General features: G+C 35.8%; 1 protein-coding gene across 7 annotated transcripts in view; it reads right to left on the bottom strand.

Moving 5' to 3' along the window:
- Positions 1 to 17,051, bottom strand: part of SPAG9 (sperm associated antigen 9) — a 152,078-nt gene that overhangs the window by 109,686 nt on the left and 25,341 nt on the right. For all 7 annotated transcript variants that reach the window (XM_027519126.1, XM_027519123.1, XM_027519124.1 and 4 more), the window contains exon 2: positions 11,017 to 11,137. In XM_027519126.1, coding sequence (XP_027374927.1) covers positions 11,017 to 11,137 — 121 coding nt within the window. The remainder of the gene's footprint in view (positions 1 to 11,016; positions 11,138 to 17,051) is intronic.

Below are 17,051 nucleotides of genomic sequence, written 5' to 3'. Positions count from 1 at the left end.
GAAACTCATAAAAGACCATATATGATTTCATTTACATGAAATGTACAGAACAGGCAACTTCATAGAGATCACAGTACCATACATACCACAGTACATTACTAGAGGCTAGGGGAAAGCCAGAAGTAATGAGTACTATCAGGTATGGTGTTCCTTTCAGAATGATGAAAATATTCTGGGGAATTAGATATGATGATGGTTGTACAATTTATGATTATACTAAAACCACTGAATTCTATACTCTAAAACAGTGGATTTTATGCTACACAAATTACATTTTTTTAAAGGGGCAAGGAGTGTCATTCAAAGTTTATCCTTTACCATAGGTATCAAAAAATTATATCTCAGTTTAATAGTAATTTATTTTTTAAAAAAGGAGAAGTTAGTGAACAAAAAAGAAAATCTCAACACTTAGTGTTTGTTGAATGAATGAATATCCTACAAAGTTTTAAAGTGATAATAAAAATTAAATCAAAGTAACTCTGAAGTTATTAAAAAATCAGAGGAGAGTACAAATCATAAATGCTCTATTTTCATTAAAGTTTGCTCACCTTCTCTTCCTCAGATTACTTAATCACAGTAGAAAGAATAGGCAGGCAGATGGTTGCTTAGCTTTAGGTACATCCCCTCCCTTGCCTCAATACTTGAGCAAAATCATGTACCATCTACTAAGGCTTTTAGGCTAAAGGAAAGATTATCCAGATATTATTACCCAATGCAGTTTCTCTTTTTTCGTGGGATACAAGGCTAGACTACATATTTCAGCCTCTGTAAGTGAGCTTCTAATTGAGTTATACAGCCAGTAGAAGCAAAAGCTATGTGTGCTACTCCTAGGCCTGGTCCAATAAAAACCTTCCACATACAATCCTCCATGCTCTTTCCCTCTTCCTCCAACTCAATGGAGGTATGACAAACTTGGAGCAAAATCGGAAAGGGTCTGTGTCTCCAAAGGAGCCCCCCATGTAATAGAAACAATCAATTTAAATTTCACATGAGAAAGAATTCCTTGGCAGTCCAAGAGTCAGGACTCAACACTTCCAGTACCATGGCCTGAGTTTAACCCCTGGTTTGGGTAATATGGCACAGCAAATAAATTTCACATGAACAAAAATTAACATATAACATCTGAGTCATTATATATGTCTTTTGTGGCTTATTTGCTATAGCAACTAACTAGAGTTGCCTTAAATCATACATTAGCTCACAAACATGCATTAAAAATCTCTTAAAAGGCATTCTAAATTATCAAAGGTGTGTCACCCCATGGTGCTAAAGAATAGTTTATATCTTTGTTATTCTGGATGATTTTCTGAATATTATTTTGGCCATTATTTTCTCCAACCTAACATTTCCAGCAAGTATCTTGACAGAAACTATCTACGGCTTTCTGTATTTCATGTTTTGTTTATCTGTACTATGACTGTGAAAATCAATATTATTAGATATATGAGTTAACCATCAAGATCATATACAAATTAAGAATCTTTCACTCTTTTCTCAACATACTACTTAGATCAACACCACAGCATAGTCAATGGACTTGGTTTTCTCAAGGCCTAAGTCACATGAGATGGTATAGTATTTAAATGAAAAGTACATTTAAATGTTGGGAAGAGCCATATCTTCACAGTCCTGAATGCCATTAAGTAATCAGTAAGGAAATGAAAAGAAAAGTAGAAGGGATGGGAAAGTGGGAAAGAAAGGCCCATCTGGGCAAAGATGGTAGACAACCCCTAAAATCTCAAGTATCATAAAGCTAACCTATACCTATACTGTTGTATCATATCTGAAGATATGAAGAACAATCTTAAACAAGAAAAGATTGTTTCTTGTCTAATAGTTCTCATGTGAATCCAAACTTCAAAATAATCTCAGAAAAAATCCTAAAATCATATCATTTTACTCAATCTAGCCACAAGCTGAGATTAACTTGAAATAAACAAGATTCTGTTCATCCTTCCTATCCCAAAACAACATATAACTAATCTGCCAATTTTTAAGCTGTTAATATTCAATGGGAGATAAAAATAAATCAAGGCATCAAAAAAATTAAAAAACAAAAAGGGGGGAAAAATAAGAGAAGAATTAAAAGACTAATTCAAAATGTTTCCCTCAGAACAGCTAATGAAGATACTTTAGCCTCATTTTAATTGCTCTTTCTTTCCATTCATCTTTCCAAAGAGCAAGAGGATATGATTAAGACAGGAAGAGCCACCTGCTCTACCTGCTCAAAATCAGAGCTTACCTCCTTAGATTGATGGCCTTTGCCAAGTTTGGAACACCTTTTCCATCTGTTGTCTTCTGCCCCATCAGACTGCTGATAGGCCTATGGGGGGAAGAAAGAGAAACAGACCTGCTAGAACTCCATATCCAACTCATTATTTGCCTTCTCAAAAGGAATCATTAATTCTTACTATTCAAGGAAGGCAGATAATCCAACTGTTACTTGGCCTCAGAAGACGGACATTGGTCTTTCAGAAGCTTTCCTTGAACAATTTAGCATTAAACGTCTCACCACGTAAGCAAGAATCAAATGCTCACTTGAGAGCAAACAAATCAGACACAACCACATCAAAACAGCAATTAAAACCTCTGCTCTGCCAATTAAGTCCTTCACCATGTCCCTAACCTTCAACAAAAGATTTTTCAAACCGATATTATATACCACCTAAAGTCTCTTTGTAGGGAGAATCCATGTTTTCCCTCAGCACATATTCCTATGTATCATCTTCATGACCAAGAACTACTTCCTCAGGATCAACCAAAAACAGCAAATTCATTTTCTCTGATTAAATCTTCCAAATTTACAGAAAAACAACTTGGTATCTTCCTTACTCATTTCTTTAGTAAAGAAGAACCAAACCATTCATGCTTATTCTGTTCTCTAAGCTAAATCACCATCAATTCTTTAGCTCTTACTCATAAAATTAATTTTCCATGAAACTTTATTCTAGGTATTAATTATGAACTTCAACCTTCTCAATCAACAACACGTCTACAGAAATCAAACACTCCAAATACAGATTAAAAAAACATAAAACAGATCTGAAGGCCACATAGGTATTACCTAATGAAGCAGAAGCAATAAAATGTTAGTATTTGCATAAATACTATCTTGCATATCCTGTGACAAATTGCTTCCCTCTCATGTACTCTTTAAAAAAAATCCTTATATAAGGCCTATTAAATATACAGATATTCTTAGTATTGCAAAGAACTAGATTCAAGTTAAATGAACTATAAAAAACTTTCTATATAGTAAATTTTATTTTTGTCATTTTTTAAAATCAGGAAATATAAATCTGAAACTTTAAAGCTACCTTAACAAATATGCTTTCAACAAAAATATAAATCATCATATCTCTTTACATCACTCTAAAAATAATGTAGAAAGGGACTGCCTACTGACAAGATAAAATTAAAACAGAAGTAACTTATTAGAGTATTATTGAAATTCTGAAAGTATTAACATTCTTTGCCAATTGCAAAGTACAGTAAAAATGCTGATAAAGCTCTGTATTGGCCTGAAGCTATTTTTGGTTTTTTTAATAACTTAAGAAATAGTGACAAAAAATATTTAGGTCCTCTCAACTATTAACTTCGGAGAAGGCAAAGGCACCCAACTCCAGTACTCTTGCCTGGCAAATCCCATGGATGGAGGAGCCTGGTAGGCTGCAGTCCACGGGGTCGCTAGGAGTCGGACATGACTGAGCGACTTCACTTTCACTTTTTACTTTCCTGCATTGGAGAAGGCAATGGCAGCCCACTCCACTGTTCTTGCCTGGAGAATCCCAGGGACGGGGGACCCTGGTGGGCTGCTGTCTATGGGGTCGCACAGAGTCAGACACGACTGAAGTGACTTAGCACAGCAACTATTAACTTTGGTGTGAAATTATACCTGTTAACTGAAAACGATTGTTTTTCTTCTGTGTTGTGAAAATTCTACTTTATCAACCATATCATTAACAGATAGCCCTTACTTTTAAATAATAATTCTCAAATGTGAAGTATGTTTTAAGCCATTTATTCCTTTAAAATTAAAAATATGTTAATGATTTTATTGCCTTCCCACTATGTTCCATCTAATGATGTGCTAATTCTTATGATCAATAAGAAGAGCTCTCTTTCCAGTAACTCTTTCAGGTAAAGACTTGAAGGTATTTCATTAGACTAAAATCAATGCCAAACTTGAAAAGCAAATACGGGAGATAGAAGTATAGAAAGGTCAGAGTATAAAACTCTACCATAAAATGTTTTCAGGTGTCAAAAGCATTTTTCCATTTAATTTTAAAAAGTGGATTTTCATTCAAAGGAAGAAAGGGTAGAATCAAAGTTGCTTAAAATCACTAAATCTTGCCATTTTCTACACAATTCAAGAAAAAAGCATCTCTTTTAAACTTGAGGGCAACAAAATTTTCCCAAGGAAAAAATCAAATAAATAATAAACAGCTCTGTAACAACTCTGGGGGCTAATATGTTGTAAATAAAGATTCAAATTCATGAGTTATAAAAAATTAAATGGAGTTTGCTACTAATTCTTACTTCGCCAATTCTGTACACATTAAAAATGGCCAAATACTACTAAATACCAAAACCCACTAAATGTTCATATTCTCTGACCCACTTCTGTAACTTTGCTCATGTTCTTTGACCTACTTCTGAGCCACCAGGGAAGCCCAACTATATCCTAAGAAAATTACCAAAGAGGGCAATCCAGGTGTGACAAAAATATTCATTATAATATGAGTTGCTACACTAGGAAAAAATGTCCAGCCAACCAATAGAAATTTTTTTATTTTTTTAATTCACCTACATTTACTTTTTATAATTCATGTATTCCTTCTTTCCAGAAAGATTTTAGGTATCTTAACAATTCACTATATATGTATAAAATTTGGACCGAGGAAAAAACAATTTAAACACACCATTCAAGTAATATGGGCCAAACCAGTTGTTATGGCTGTACTTCAAAAGTTTATTCTGAATTTCTGAGTAGCCAAGGTAAAAAACCAAAGTAGCCATTAAATAATTCTCAGAGAAAAGGAGAAAGCAAAGTTCCTCAGGGAAAACAATAATTGTCAATAGATGGTATAGCTTCTATTGAGGGATGAGGGGTGTGAGCACACATTTAAAAAATAATTATTAAACATTAAATGCATGAACATTCACATTATAGGGGTCCCAGAAGGAGAAAAGAGAGAGAAAGGACCCGAGAAAACATTTGAAGAGATAATAGCTGAAAACTTCCCTAACATGGAAAAAGAAATAATCAACCAAATCCAGGAAGTCCCAGAAAGGATAAACCCAAGAAGGAACACACTGAGACACATAGTAATCAAACTAACAATAATTAAATATAAAGATAAAATATTAAAAGCAACAAGGGAAAAATGACAAATTACAAGGGAACTCCTATCAGGCCAGAAGGGAATGGCATGACTTATTTAAAGTGATGAAAGGAAAAAACCTACAACCAAGCATACTCTACCCAGCAAGACTCTCCTTCAGATTTGATGGAGAGAAATCAAAAGCTTTCCAGACAAGCAAAAGTTAACAGAATTCAGCACCACCAAACCAGCTTTACAATAAATGCTAAAGGAACTTCTCTAGGCAGAAAACAAGAGAAGGAAAAGTCCTACCTACAGAAAATAAACCCAGAACAATTAAGAAAATGGTAATAGGATCATACATATCAATAATTACCTTAAATGTAAATGGATTAAATGCACCAATCAAAAGACATAGACTGGCTGAACAGATGAAAACATGTTCATGTACACACTTCCACTTCCCACATCACTCTGCTTGACCCCCCCCCCCAAATTGTATGTAATTATTTTTTATTGTTAGGTTAATCATCTTCCCATTATGACTTGCAATTGCAATTATCTTTCATTTTTTATCTGGTTATTGATTATGAAAATTGATAAACATCTTTTACTATTGTGATTATGTAACTATTATTCACTTAATACCACTGTATCATGACTGGTCAACAGAATTAGAATTCTATATCCCAAAACTGCCATTTAATAGAAAAACCTGTAATTATTTTTATTTTGATTGAAAGAAGATTTTATTCAATTCCATTAATTCAATCAACAGTTACATCTACACAGGAGATAACTATGCTAGAGTTCTTGATATAACAATGAGCAGAGAGCTCAGTCTTACCGGATTTGGCCCTTCTCTAGTCAGACAAGAGCAAAATTTGTGGGTCTCAAGATTATTTTTAAAGTATATTCACCATCCCTCCTAGCTTTTGACATTGACATTGACAAATTGATCAGTCGTGCCTGACTCTTTGCGACCCTATGGACTGTAGCCTACCAGGCTCCTCTGTCCATGGGATTTTCCAGGCAAGAGTACTAGAGTGGGTTGCCATTTCCTTCTCCCTGTAAGCACTTTTTAAAGTCCAGATATATATCAGAATTATCTTGGAACTTTTTGAAAAATACAAATGCCCAGTTATTGCTTTTTTTTTTTTTTTTCAGAGCTCCAGATGTGTTTTTAATGAGCTGCTGCTGCTGCTAAGTCGCTTCAGTCGTGTCGGACTCTGTGCGACCCCATACACGGCAGCTCACCAGGCTCCCCCGTCCCTGGGATTCTCCAGGCAAGAACACTGGAGTGGGTTGCCATTTCCTTCTCCAAGAGCAGCCATATTTAAAAACAACTGGACTATATGAGGATCTTTTATTTTTATCTAGTTTGTTTCACTTTTTCTATTTCATATTCAGTGTTCCAATTTCATTTAGTTTGTTTTCCAATTTCTCCATCTATTTTCTTTCTCAAGCCTTTAGTATAGTAGAAAAGCTTTTGTATACATATATCTTAAAAAATATGCATAATACATATATATATTAGAAAACTTACAAATTTTTGCCTAACTAAAAAATTTATGACATTTTGATTCCACTTGTTTGACTTAGTATGAATAGAATGCTAGCTTTCTAATTAAAAAAAAATAGATACACAACAAGCAACAAAGGTTTACTATATAGCACTGGGAATTATAGTCAAGATTTTGTAATAACCTATAATGGAAAATAATTTCAAAAATAACATGTGTATATATATAACTGAATCACACACAAATACACAAAAGAATTCTACTTTTTGAAATTTACTAGTTTTATCTTTCTGTCAGTTTTTCTAAGTGTCCTATGGATGTCTAATAATGTATGAGATACAAAATTTTAAATATATTTGTGTAGGATATGATATTAATTAAATATAAATCTATTATATTTAAATTATTAACATCATTCAATATGCTCTATTCTTATTTTTTCTGCATTTGATAAAATATTCTCAAATGTTAGTATGTCTCACTATAATTATTTTTTCTGATTTTTGCTTTATGTATCTTTCTTGTTAAGGTGTCTAATGGTTTATGATGTCTATCTTCTTTGTGAATTGTACCTTTTGCCATTAAAAATATTCGTTTCATTTAAAACAAATTTTTAAAAATAATGATTAAAGATTATACAATAAGGAAAATACCTATGATAATGTTAAAGATAAAAAATTATGTACACACTATGTAGTGATATAAAAGCATGATACATATGGAAAGGTGAGATGGTCATACACATAACCTTTTTCCCCCACAAAATTATGATTTCCTTTACTGCAATGACCATATCATGCTGTTCTGTGCCAAAACATACCTAGGGGCTAAATGCTAGGCAGACAGTAGTAGTTTAATATTTTTTAACTTACTAAACTGTCTGTACTTACTTGACTTAATCAAGACAGTACTTGGTTTAATAAAAATAGAAATAATCAGTATATAACAGAAATAATACAAAAAGTGTTTTCTGATGAAGAATTCATTGCTACCACTATCAATGGTAAGGTTGACTGCAGACACCTTTCATAGCTGAAAAGCACCAAAAAGGCCTCAATCCACAACTTCCTTATACCACTCCATATGTATTTCAAATTCTTCCTTAAGGCTCACAAGATGTTAACTACCAAGAGGTGTTAATATTATTCTCAAATAAAACAATATGTGTCCTTTTGAAAAATGCTTTATTCATGTTTGAAAAGCCAGAATATTTCTTAGGTAGTTCAAATTTTTTATAAGAGAGCAACCAGAAATCTCCAAAATCAAACATGACCATAAAATTATAACAAAATTTTTGTATCATCAAAAATTTAAAAATCACACCACAAAAACCTGATAGATTCCATAGTATTAAAAGTTGTCAAGTATGTCCTTTAATTCAGTTCCTATTTCTTGACTTTTTCTTGCTTCTCAAATAGCAAGTAACTACATAAAAATTTCCCCCTTTAATACAAGTAGTAGTCTGAAAGCAGAACTTGGACTTTCACTGAGACTGCTTTTTACAAGGGGTATGTGCCCTCAAACACGTCAATCAAAACTGACAGTCTTTTAAAGTTAAAGACTCTAACATATTTATAAAACCAAGCATGGAAACTAGATGATATTGTTATCATATGGACTCAAAAAATAGTACAGAAAAAACTGATCCATCCTTCCTCTCTATAGGTATCATCATCAGTAATTTCTTTGGCCTTAAATGCTTAAATATAGATGTTCAGAACACTAAAAAACACATTTAAAAAAAAGATGTTGGGTTACATTGACTCTAATAAAAATCACTACCCAGTCTTAAAATATAAAATAGAATTAAGATTAAAGTCAAGATATTATGTATCCTATTATACAAAAAAGAATTTATATACTCTGACATCATCCATTTATACATGCTTCCATCTTTTTACAAAACATTTTCCCAGTCCCAGTTTTCCTGTAAGATGAAGCACTGAAGATACTTTAAAATTACCTCTTACCAACAACTTTGTTAAAAAACAAAATTGGAGACCTGGGGAAGCAAAAACTAAAGCAGTAAAATGAAAAAGGTCAAACTATGTTTTCCTACCTACAATTTTTTTCAGATGTTTAAAATGTGGTAAAATAAAGAGAAGAAAAATTTTAGATATTCTTAGATTTCATATCATACTCACTCAGAGAAAAATATGAGAGAGAGGAAAACAAGTAGATGGAAAAGATTCTGAAGTATCAAAGGAGAAGGGAGCAAGTCCCAAAGCATTCATAAAAGGAGGCTCATGATAGCCTTAACTCATGGACCAAGAGATTATTAGTTTTGCACTTGAATGGTCAATTTTGATTAACCACAGTTTTAAGTTCTTTAACTGTTATTTAGACAAGATTTATTTCAAATTGGAAAAGCAGGAAAAAAGCAGAGGATGACAGATATCCAGGGGGAGAAATTCTTAGAATATTATATTAATAACAAAAATAAAGTTTTCCTATCAAATTTAGCTCAAGACCACATCCAATATTTGGTGAATAATTTACTCATCCCTTTCATAAAGAATTGTCAATTATTTTTAAGTGACACTGTATTTTTAAAAATCACCCAATTGTGTTCAGTCACCCAATTGTGTCTGACTCTTTGTGACCCCATGGACTGCAGCACAACAGGCCTCCCTGTCCCTCACCATCTCCCAAGTTCATGTCCATTGCCCAAGTTCATGTCCATCGCATGGTAACCATGGTAACCAGTACAGTACTTTTGAGAGAGAAATGAGGGAATGGATACCAAAGAATATGACAATTCCAAAAAAGGTAGGTATGACTCACTAGACTGGATAAAATATTAATTTTCAAAGCTACTGTTATTATTGCTTCTTGGCCTTTTGGCTAAGATCAAGTGTAAAAGCTACTGTTATCAAGTATAAGGTAATTCTTCCTTTAATAATTTCCTATCACAGAAGCAGCTTATTTAATGCATCAAAAGATTCTAGATAGGGTGTTCCTTTCAAAGTCAAAAGAAAATTTTCGTACACAAAACTTGATATTCCTCAGAAGTGAAGAGGAAAATGTACAGGTAAAAGAGTGAGAGGGTTGTTCTGTCGCAACTGTAGCTTTAGTGTTTTGTTCTAAAATATGTCTCTGATATGAAAACACAATCAAGTTAGTTAACAAAGGAACAGTACAGCACTCAAGGTATCTACAAGCCTAAAAAACATGACACATCACTCACTCTGTCTCATTTTGGTTGTCTTCCATTACCAAATACCCATTGGCTCCCTTCTACGACGTCTGCTTAATAGCCATGTGAGTTCTCCTTGAATTCTAAAATGCTTAAAACGCAAAATCCCAATGATTCTAAGTTTAGCTCTACTGAACTCTTCCAGAGTCCTAAAAGCAGCAGTTATTACACACATTCTAAGCCTGATGAAAGTTATTCTTCATAAATGCCAGTGCTTTTACAGCAGTGTCGCTATGTGACCATAAAGGGTGATGTGGGGAGAGTAACGCTGGGCATCTCTTGTTCCCTAGAATTCTAAAAGTCTACAATTCTGGGAGAAAAAACTGGAGAGCAACCTGCCTGAATTAAACATGAAAATATGCCATGATGTTTCTTTTTTGAATTTTGACTTAATTAGGTCCACTTTCATTAGCCAAAAGGGGGAACTTGTCTATAGAATTACAAACAATCATTATTTTTGAATCAAGAATATATGAAATTATATTAAAAATAAAATGATTTTGAAAAATGACATTCTGTAGCCCTAAATGCCCTCAGTTTTCCATTAGAGAGGAATGAAAGAGAATTCAGTAATTTTTTATACATACTCCAAAGCTAGAGATTCTTTTAATTTTTAAATTTCAAAGCAATACAGAAACCAATGGAACTTTGTGTTGCTGATTAAAATTTGAAGAAATGATCCACATGTACACACTCCAGAATCCTGTATAATGGATACAGTATAATGTTAACTACTATTCAATGTAAACTACAAACAAAACCCGAGAGGTAAAGTGAAGAAGAGAGTCCTATAGGTATCTGACTTGGGTCATTCCTGCAGACATGGGTACAACATGAAAATGTGAACAAAAAATACTAAAACTAGATCTCAGATCTCTCTCTTGAGTCTGGGGTGACAATTCCAAGCATATATCTGGAATCCTAGTCAAATGTCAGGATGAGTCATTCCACTCTTTTAACATATTTTACTTACTCTGGTCAGCATAGTTTTTGGCCTTGAGTTCAAGTTGTCTTGTTTGAGATTCTAAAGATTCCACTCTGGTCTGTAAATCTTTTTTTTCTTGTTCTTGAGAGTCTTCAAATTCAATGAATTTCTAATAAAGAAGAAAAAATACATTATTTTCATTAGATAAATGAAACTTATTAACATTATAAACTCCCGTGTTTCTTGGTATCAAGAATCACAATTAGGCATTAACTACTCAAAACGGTCTCATGTAAAGGTCTAGGGGACTTTCCTGACAGTGCAGTGGTTGAGATTCTGTACATCTACTAAGGCAGCATGGGCTTGATCCCTGGTCAGGGGAACTAAGATCCTACATGCCTCACAGCATGGCCCCCCAAAATTTTTTTTAATTAAGGTTTAACTTCCTGATGTTCAAGCTGGTTTTAGAAAAGGCAGAGGAACCAGAGATCAAATTGCCAACATCCGCTGGATCATGGAAAAAGCAAGAGAGTTCCAGAAAAACATCTATTTCTGCTTTATTGACTATGCCAAAGCCTTTAACTGTGGGTATCACAATAAACTGTGGAAAATTCTGAAAGAGATGAGAATACCAGACCACCTGATCTGCCTCTTGAGAAATCTGTATGCAAGTCAGGAAGCAACAGTTAGAACTGGACATGGAACAAGAACAGACTGGTTCCAAATAGGAAAAGGAGTTCGTCAAGGCTGTATATTGTCACCTTGTTTATTTAACTTATATGCAGAGTACATCATGAGAAAAGCTGTACTGGAAGAAAAACAAACTGGAATCAAGATTGCCGGGAGAAATATCAATAACCTCAGATATGCAGATGACACCACCCTTATGGCAGAAAGTGAAGAGGAACTCAAAAGCTTCTTGATGAAAGTGAAAGTGGAGAGTGAAAAAGTTGGCTTAAAGCTCAACATTCAGAAAACGAAGATCATGGCATCCGGTCCCACCACTTCATGGGAAATAGATGGGGAAACAGTGGAAACAGTGTCAGACTTTATTTTTCTGGGCTCCAAAATCACTACAGATGGTGACTGCAGCCATGAAATTAAAAGACGCTTACTCCTTGGAAGGAAAGTTATGACCAACCTAGATAGCATATTCAAAAGCAGAGACTTTACTTTGCCAACAAAGGTTCGTCTAGTCAAGGCTATGGTTTTTCCTGTGGTCATATATGGATGTGAGAGTTGGACTGTGAAGAAGGCTGAGCGCCGAAGAATTGATGCTTTTGAACTGTGGTGTTGGAGAAGACTCTTGAGAGTCCCTTGGACTGCAAGGAGATCCAACCAGTCCATTCTGAAGGAGATCAGCCCTGGGATTTCTTTGGAAGGACTGATGCTAAAGCTGAAACTCCAGTACTTTGGCCACCTCATGCGAAGAGTTGACTCATTGGAAAAGACTGTGATGCTGGGAGGGATTGGGGGCAGGAGGAGAAGGGGACGACAGAGGATGAGATGGCTGGATGGCATCACTGTCTCGATGGACATGAGTCTGAGTGAACTCCGGGAGTTGGTGATGGACAGGGAGGCTGGCTTGCTGCGATCATGGGGTCGCAAAGAGTCGGACACGACTGAGAGACTGATCTGATCTGATCTGAAGGTTTAAAATCTCCAAATATAGAAGGGAAAAGATGACAAAATAATGTTTATGAAAATGTATCTATTTCATTATAATATGCATTTCAAAGAAAATATATAAATCTTTTAACTTAGCCTATAACATGTAAAACAGAAAAGTACAGAATAATGAAATATCAATAAATATATACTAAATGATTCTCTGAATAATGAAGTCTTCTAAATTACCTGAACCACATGCTAGCACGTGCTAGAAATATCTCAATTAATCAAATTTACTAAAATCACTCTCATTATGGAGTTATCAATAAATCTCTCTTCATCTTGTTTTACGAATTGTTTTATCTGCATCATCTGGCAACTGACTACTCATTTCTCCTTAAAAAAATTTTCCCCCAATTTGATCTTTTCCTTGTTTTCCTCCCACTTTGCTGGTTGCTCCTTCTTGGTCTTCATTCCTCCTCTTGTCCCCACTTTCTTAACGCCGGTAAGCTCAGTCCCTGCACAACTCTTTTTCTTCGTTGTTTCTTCTTATTACCTAGTGACCATAATGTTAAATGCTAAATGAATGCTAACAACCTCCAAATTTCTAACTCAGTCTCTAGCCCAGATCTGAATTCTAGATTTGCAATGTTCAAATGCCCACTGGACAACTTCATCTGAATGTCTAATAAGAGTCTTAGGGCTTCCCTAGTGGTCTAGTGGATAAGAATCCAACTACCAATGCCAGGGTTCAAGCCCTGCTCCAGGAAGATCTCATATGCTGCAGAGTTAACAACTAAGCCCAGTGTCCTAACGCCCTCAAACCACAACTATTGAGGGCTCCTTACAGCTGGTGCTTCACAAGAGAAGCCACCGCAATGAGAGAAACTCATTCACTGCAGCTACAGATAGCTCCCACTCTCCACAACTGGAGAAAGCCTGCATGTAGCAACGAAGACCCAATGCAGCCAAAAATAAATAAATAATTAAAGAAAAATAAAAAAGGAACCTTAAACTTAACATGTCAAAGCTTGCTCCTCCTGGTCTTACCTAGCTCACTAAATTACCATGGTCAATTGCTCAGGCTCAAAATTCTACTTCAATCCAATCCACTGGCAAATCTACCTTCAGATTTGGCCACTTCTCATCATCTTCACCACCATGCTGCTCTGTGCCACCATTATCCATTGCCTGGATAAGTGCAGCAGCAGTATTTTCCAAACTGGCCTCCTACTTCCACCTGTGTCCCTTTACAATGCATTTTCCACACAGTAGTTAGGGTGACCCTTTTAAAAAAATCACATCAGTGTACGCCTATGCTGAAAATACTCTGATTTCATTCTTCCAAAGTCCTTAACCATAGCCTCCACAGGACCAATATAATCAATCATACTCTTATTTATCTGACATCATCCTCTAATACTCTTCCTTCAGATATTTAAATGTCTCATTCTGCCCTCACCTCCTTAATATCTTTATTCAAATGTTAGCTTCTTACTAAGACTTTCTTTACCCATCATATTTAAAACTGCAACACCCACTCACTACTTCTCTTGTTTCTTCTTCTATTGCACTTATCCTCATCTAAAACACTATCAGTTCAGTTCAGTAACTAAGTCATGTCCGACACATTGCAACCCCATGGGCAGCAGCACGCCAGGCTTCCCGGTCCATCACCAACTCCTGGAGTTTACTCAAACTCATGTCCACTGAGTTGCTGATGCCATCAAACCATCTCATCCTCTGTCACCCCCTTTTCCACCACCTTCAATCTTTCCCAGCATCAGGGTCTTTTCAAATGAATCAGTTCTTCACATCAGGTGGCCAAAGTATTGGAGTTTCAGCTTCAGCATCAGTCCTTCCAATGAATTTTCAGGACTGATTTCCTTTAGGATGGACTGGTTGGATCTCTTGATGTCCAAGAGACTCTCAAGAGTCTTCTCCAACACCACAGTTCAAAAGCATCAAGGCGCCCAGCTTTCTTTATAGTCCAACTCTCACATTCATACATAACTACTGGAAAAACCATAGCTTTGACTAGACAGACTTTTGTTGGCAAAGTAATGACACTGCATTTTAATATGCTGTCTAGGTTGGTCATAGCTTTTTTCCAAGGAGCAAGTATCTTTTAATTTCATGGCTGCAGTCACCATCTGTAGTGATTTTGGAACTCAAAATATAAAGTCTGTCACTACTTCCATTGTTTCCCCATCTATTTGGCATGTAGTGATGGAACTGGATGCCATGATCTTAGTTTTTTGAATGTGGAGTTTTACGCCAACTTTTTCACTCTCCTCTTTCACTTTCATCAAGAGGTTCTTTAGCTTTTCTTCACTTTCTGCCATAAGGGTGGTGTCATCTGCGTATCTGAGGTTATTGATATTACTCCTGGAAATCTTGATTCCAGCTGGTGCTTCATCCAGCCCGGCATTTTGCATGATGTATTCTGCACATAAGTTAAATAAGCATGGTGACAATATACAGCCTTGACGTACTCCTTTCCCTATTTGGAACCAGTCTGTTGTTCCATGTCTGGTTCTAACTGTTGCTTCTTGACCTGCATACAGATTTCTCAAGAGGTAGGTCAGGTGGTCTGGTATTCCCATCTCTTCGAGAATTTTCCACAGTTTCTTGTGATCCAAACAGTCAAAGGCTTTGGCATAGTCAATAAAGCAGAAGTAGATGTTTTTCTGGAACTCTCTTGCTTTTTTCATGATCCAACGGATGTTGGCAATTTGATCTTTGGTTCCTCTGCCTTTTCTAAATCCAGCTTGAACATCTGGAAGTTCACAGTTCACATACTGTTGAAGCCTGGTTTGGAGGATTTTGAGCATTACTTTGCTAGCGTGTGAGATGAGTGCAATTGTGCAGTACTTTGAGGATTCTTTGGCATTGCCTTTCTTTGGGATTAGACTGAAAACTGACCTTTTCCAGTCCTGTGGCCACTGCTGAGTTTTCCAAATTTGCTGGCATATTGAGTGCAGCACTTCCACAGCATCATCTTTTAGATATGAAATAGCTCAACTGGAATTCCATCACCTCCTCTAGCTTTATTCGTGGTGATGCTTCCTAAGGCCCACTTGACTTCACATTCCAGGATGTCTGGCTCTAGGTGAATGATTACACCATCATGGTTATCTGGGTCATGAAGATCTTTTTTCTATAGTTCTTCTGTATATTCTTGCCACCTCTTCTTAATAGCTTCTGCTTCTGTTAGGTCCACACCATTTCTGTCTTTTATTGAGCCCATCTTTGCAAGAAGTGTTCCCTTGGTATCTCTAATTTTCTTGAAGAGATCTCTAGTTTTTCCCATTCTATTGTTTTCCTCTATTTCTTTGCGTTGATCACTAACTAGTAAGGCTTTCTCATCTCTCCTTCCTATTCTTTGGAACTCTGCATTCAAATGGGTATATCTTTCCTTTTCTCCTTTGCCTTTAGTTATTTGCCTCAGCTATTTGTAAGCCCTCCTCAGACAACCATTTTGCCTTTTTGCATTTCTTTTTTTGGGGATGGTCTTGATCACTGTCTCCTGCACAGTGTCACGAACCTCTGTCCATAGTTCTTCAGGCACTCTGTCTATCAGATCTAATCCCTTGAATCTATCACTTTCACTGTATAATCATAAGGGATTTGGTTTAGGTCATACCTGAAAGGTCTAGTGGTTTTCCCTACTTTCTTCAATTTAAGTCTGAATTTGGCAATAAGGAGTTCATGATCTGAGCCACAGTCAGCTTCTGGTCTTGTTTTTGCTGACTGTATAGAGCTTCTCCATCTTTGGCTGCAAAGAATATAATCAATCTGATTTCAGTATTGACCATCTGGTGATGTGCATGTGTAGAGTCGTCTCTTGTGTTGTTGGAAGAGGGTGATTGCTATGACCAATGCGTTCTCTTGACAGAACTCTGTTAGCCTTTGTCCTGCTTCATTCTGTACTCCAAGGCCAAATTTGCTTGTTACTCCAGATATCTCTTAACCTTCTACTTTTGCATTCCAGTCCCCTATAATGAAAAGGACATCATTTTTGGACGTGAGTTCTAGAAGGTCTTGTAGGTCTTCATAGAACCGTCCAACTTTAGCTTCTTCAGCATTACCTTAGAAATGAATCGCGGTCATTCTGTCATTTTTGAGACTGCACCCAAGTACTGCATTTCAGACTCTTCTGTTGACTATGAGCTACTCCATTTCTTCTAAGGGATTCTTGCCCACAGTAGTAGATATAATGCTCATCTGAGTTAAATTCACCCATTCCAGTCCATTTTCGCTCACTGATTCCTAAAAATGTTGATGTTCACTCTTGCCATCTCCTGTTTGACCATCTCCAATTTATCTTGATTCATGGACCTAACATTCCAGGTTCCTATACAATATTGTTCTTTACAGCATCAGACTTTACTTCAATCACCAGTCACATCCACAAGTGGGCGCTGTTTTTGCTTTAACTCTAGCTCTTCATTCTTTCTGGAGTTACTTCT

Source organism: Bos indicus x Bos taurus, chromosome 19 (genome assembly GCF_003369695.1).
Source record: "Bos indicus x Bos taurus breed Angus x Brahman F1 hybrid chromosome 19, Bos_hybrid_MaternalHap_v2.0, whole genome shotgun sequence".
Taxonomy (NCBI): Eukaryota; Metazoa; Chordata; class Mammalia; order Artiodactyla; family Bovidae; genus Bos; species Bos indicus x Bos taurus.
This window is presented reverse-complemented; position numbering and strand designations above follow the sequence as displayed.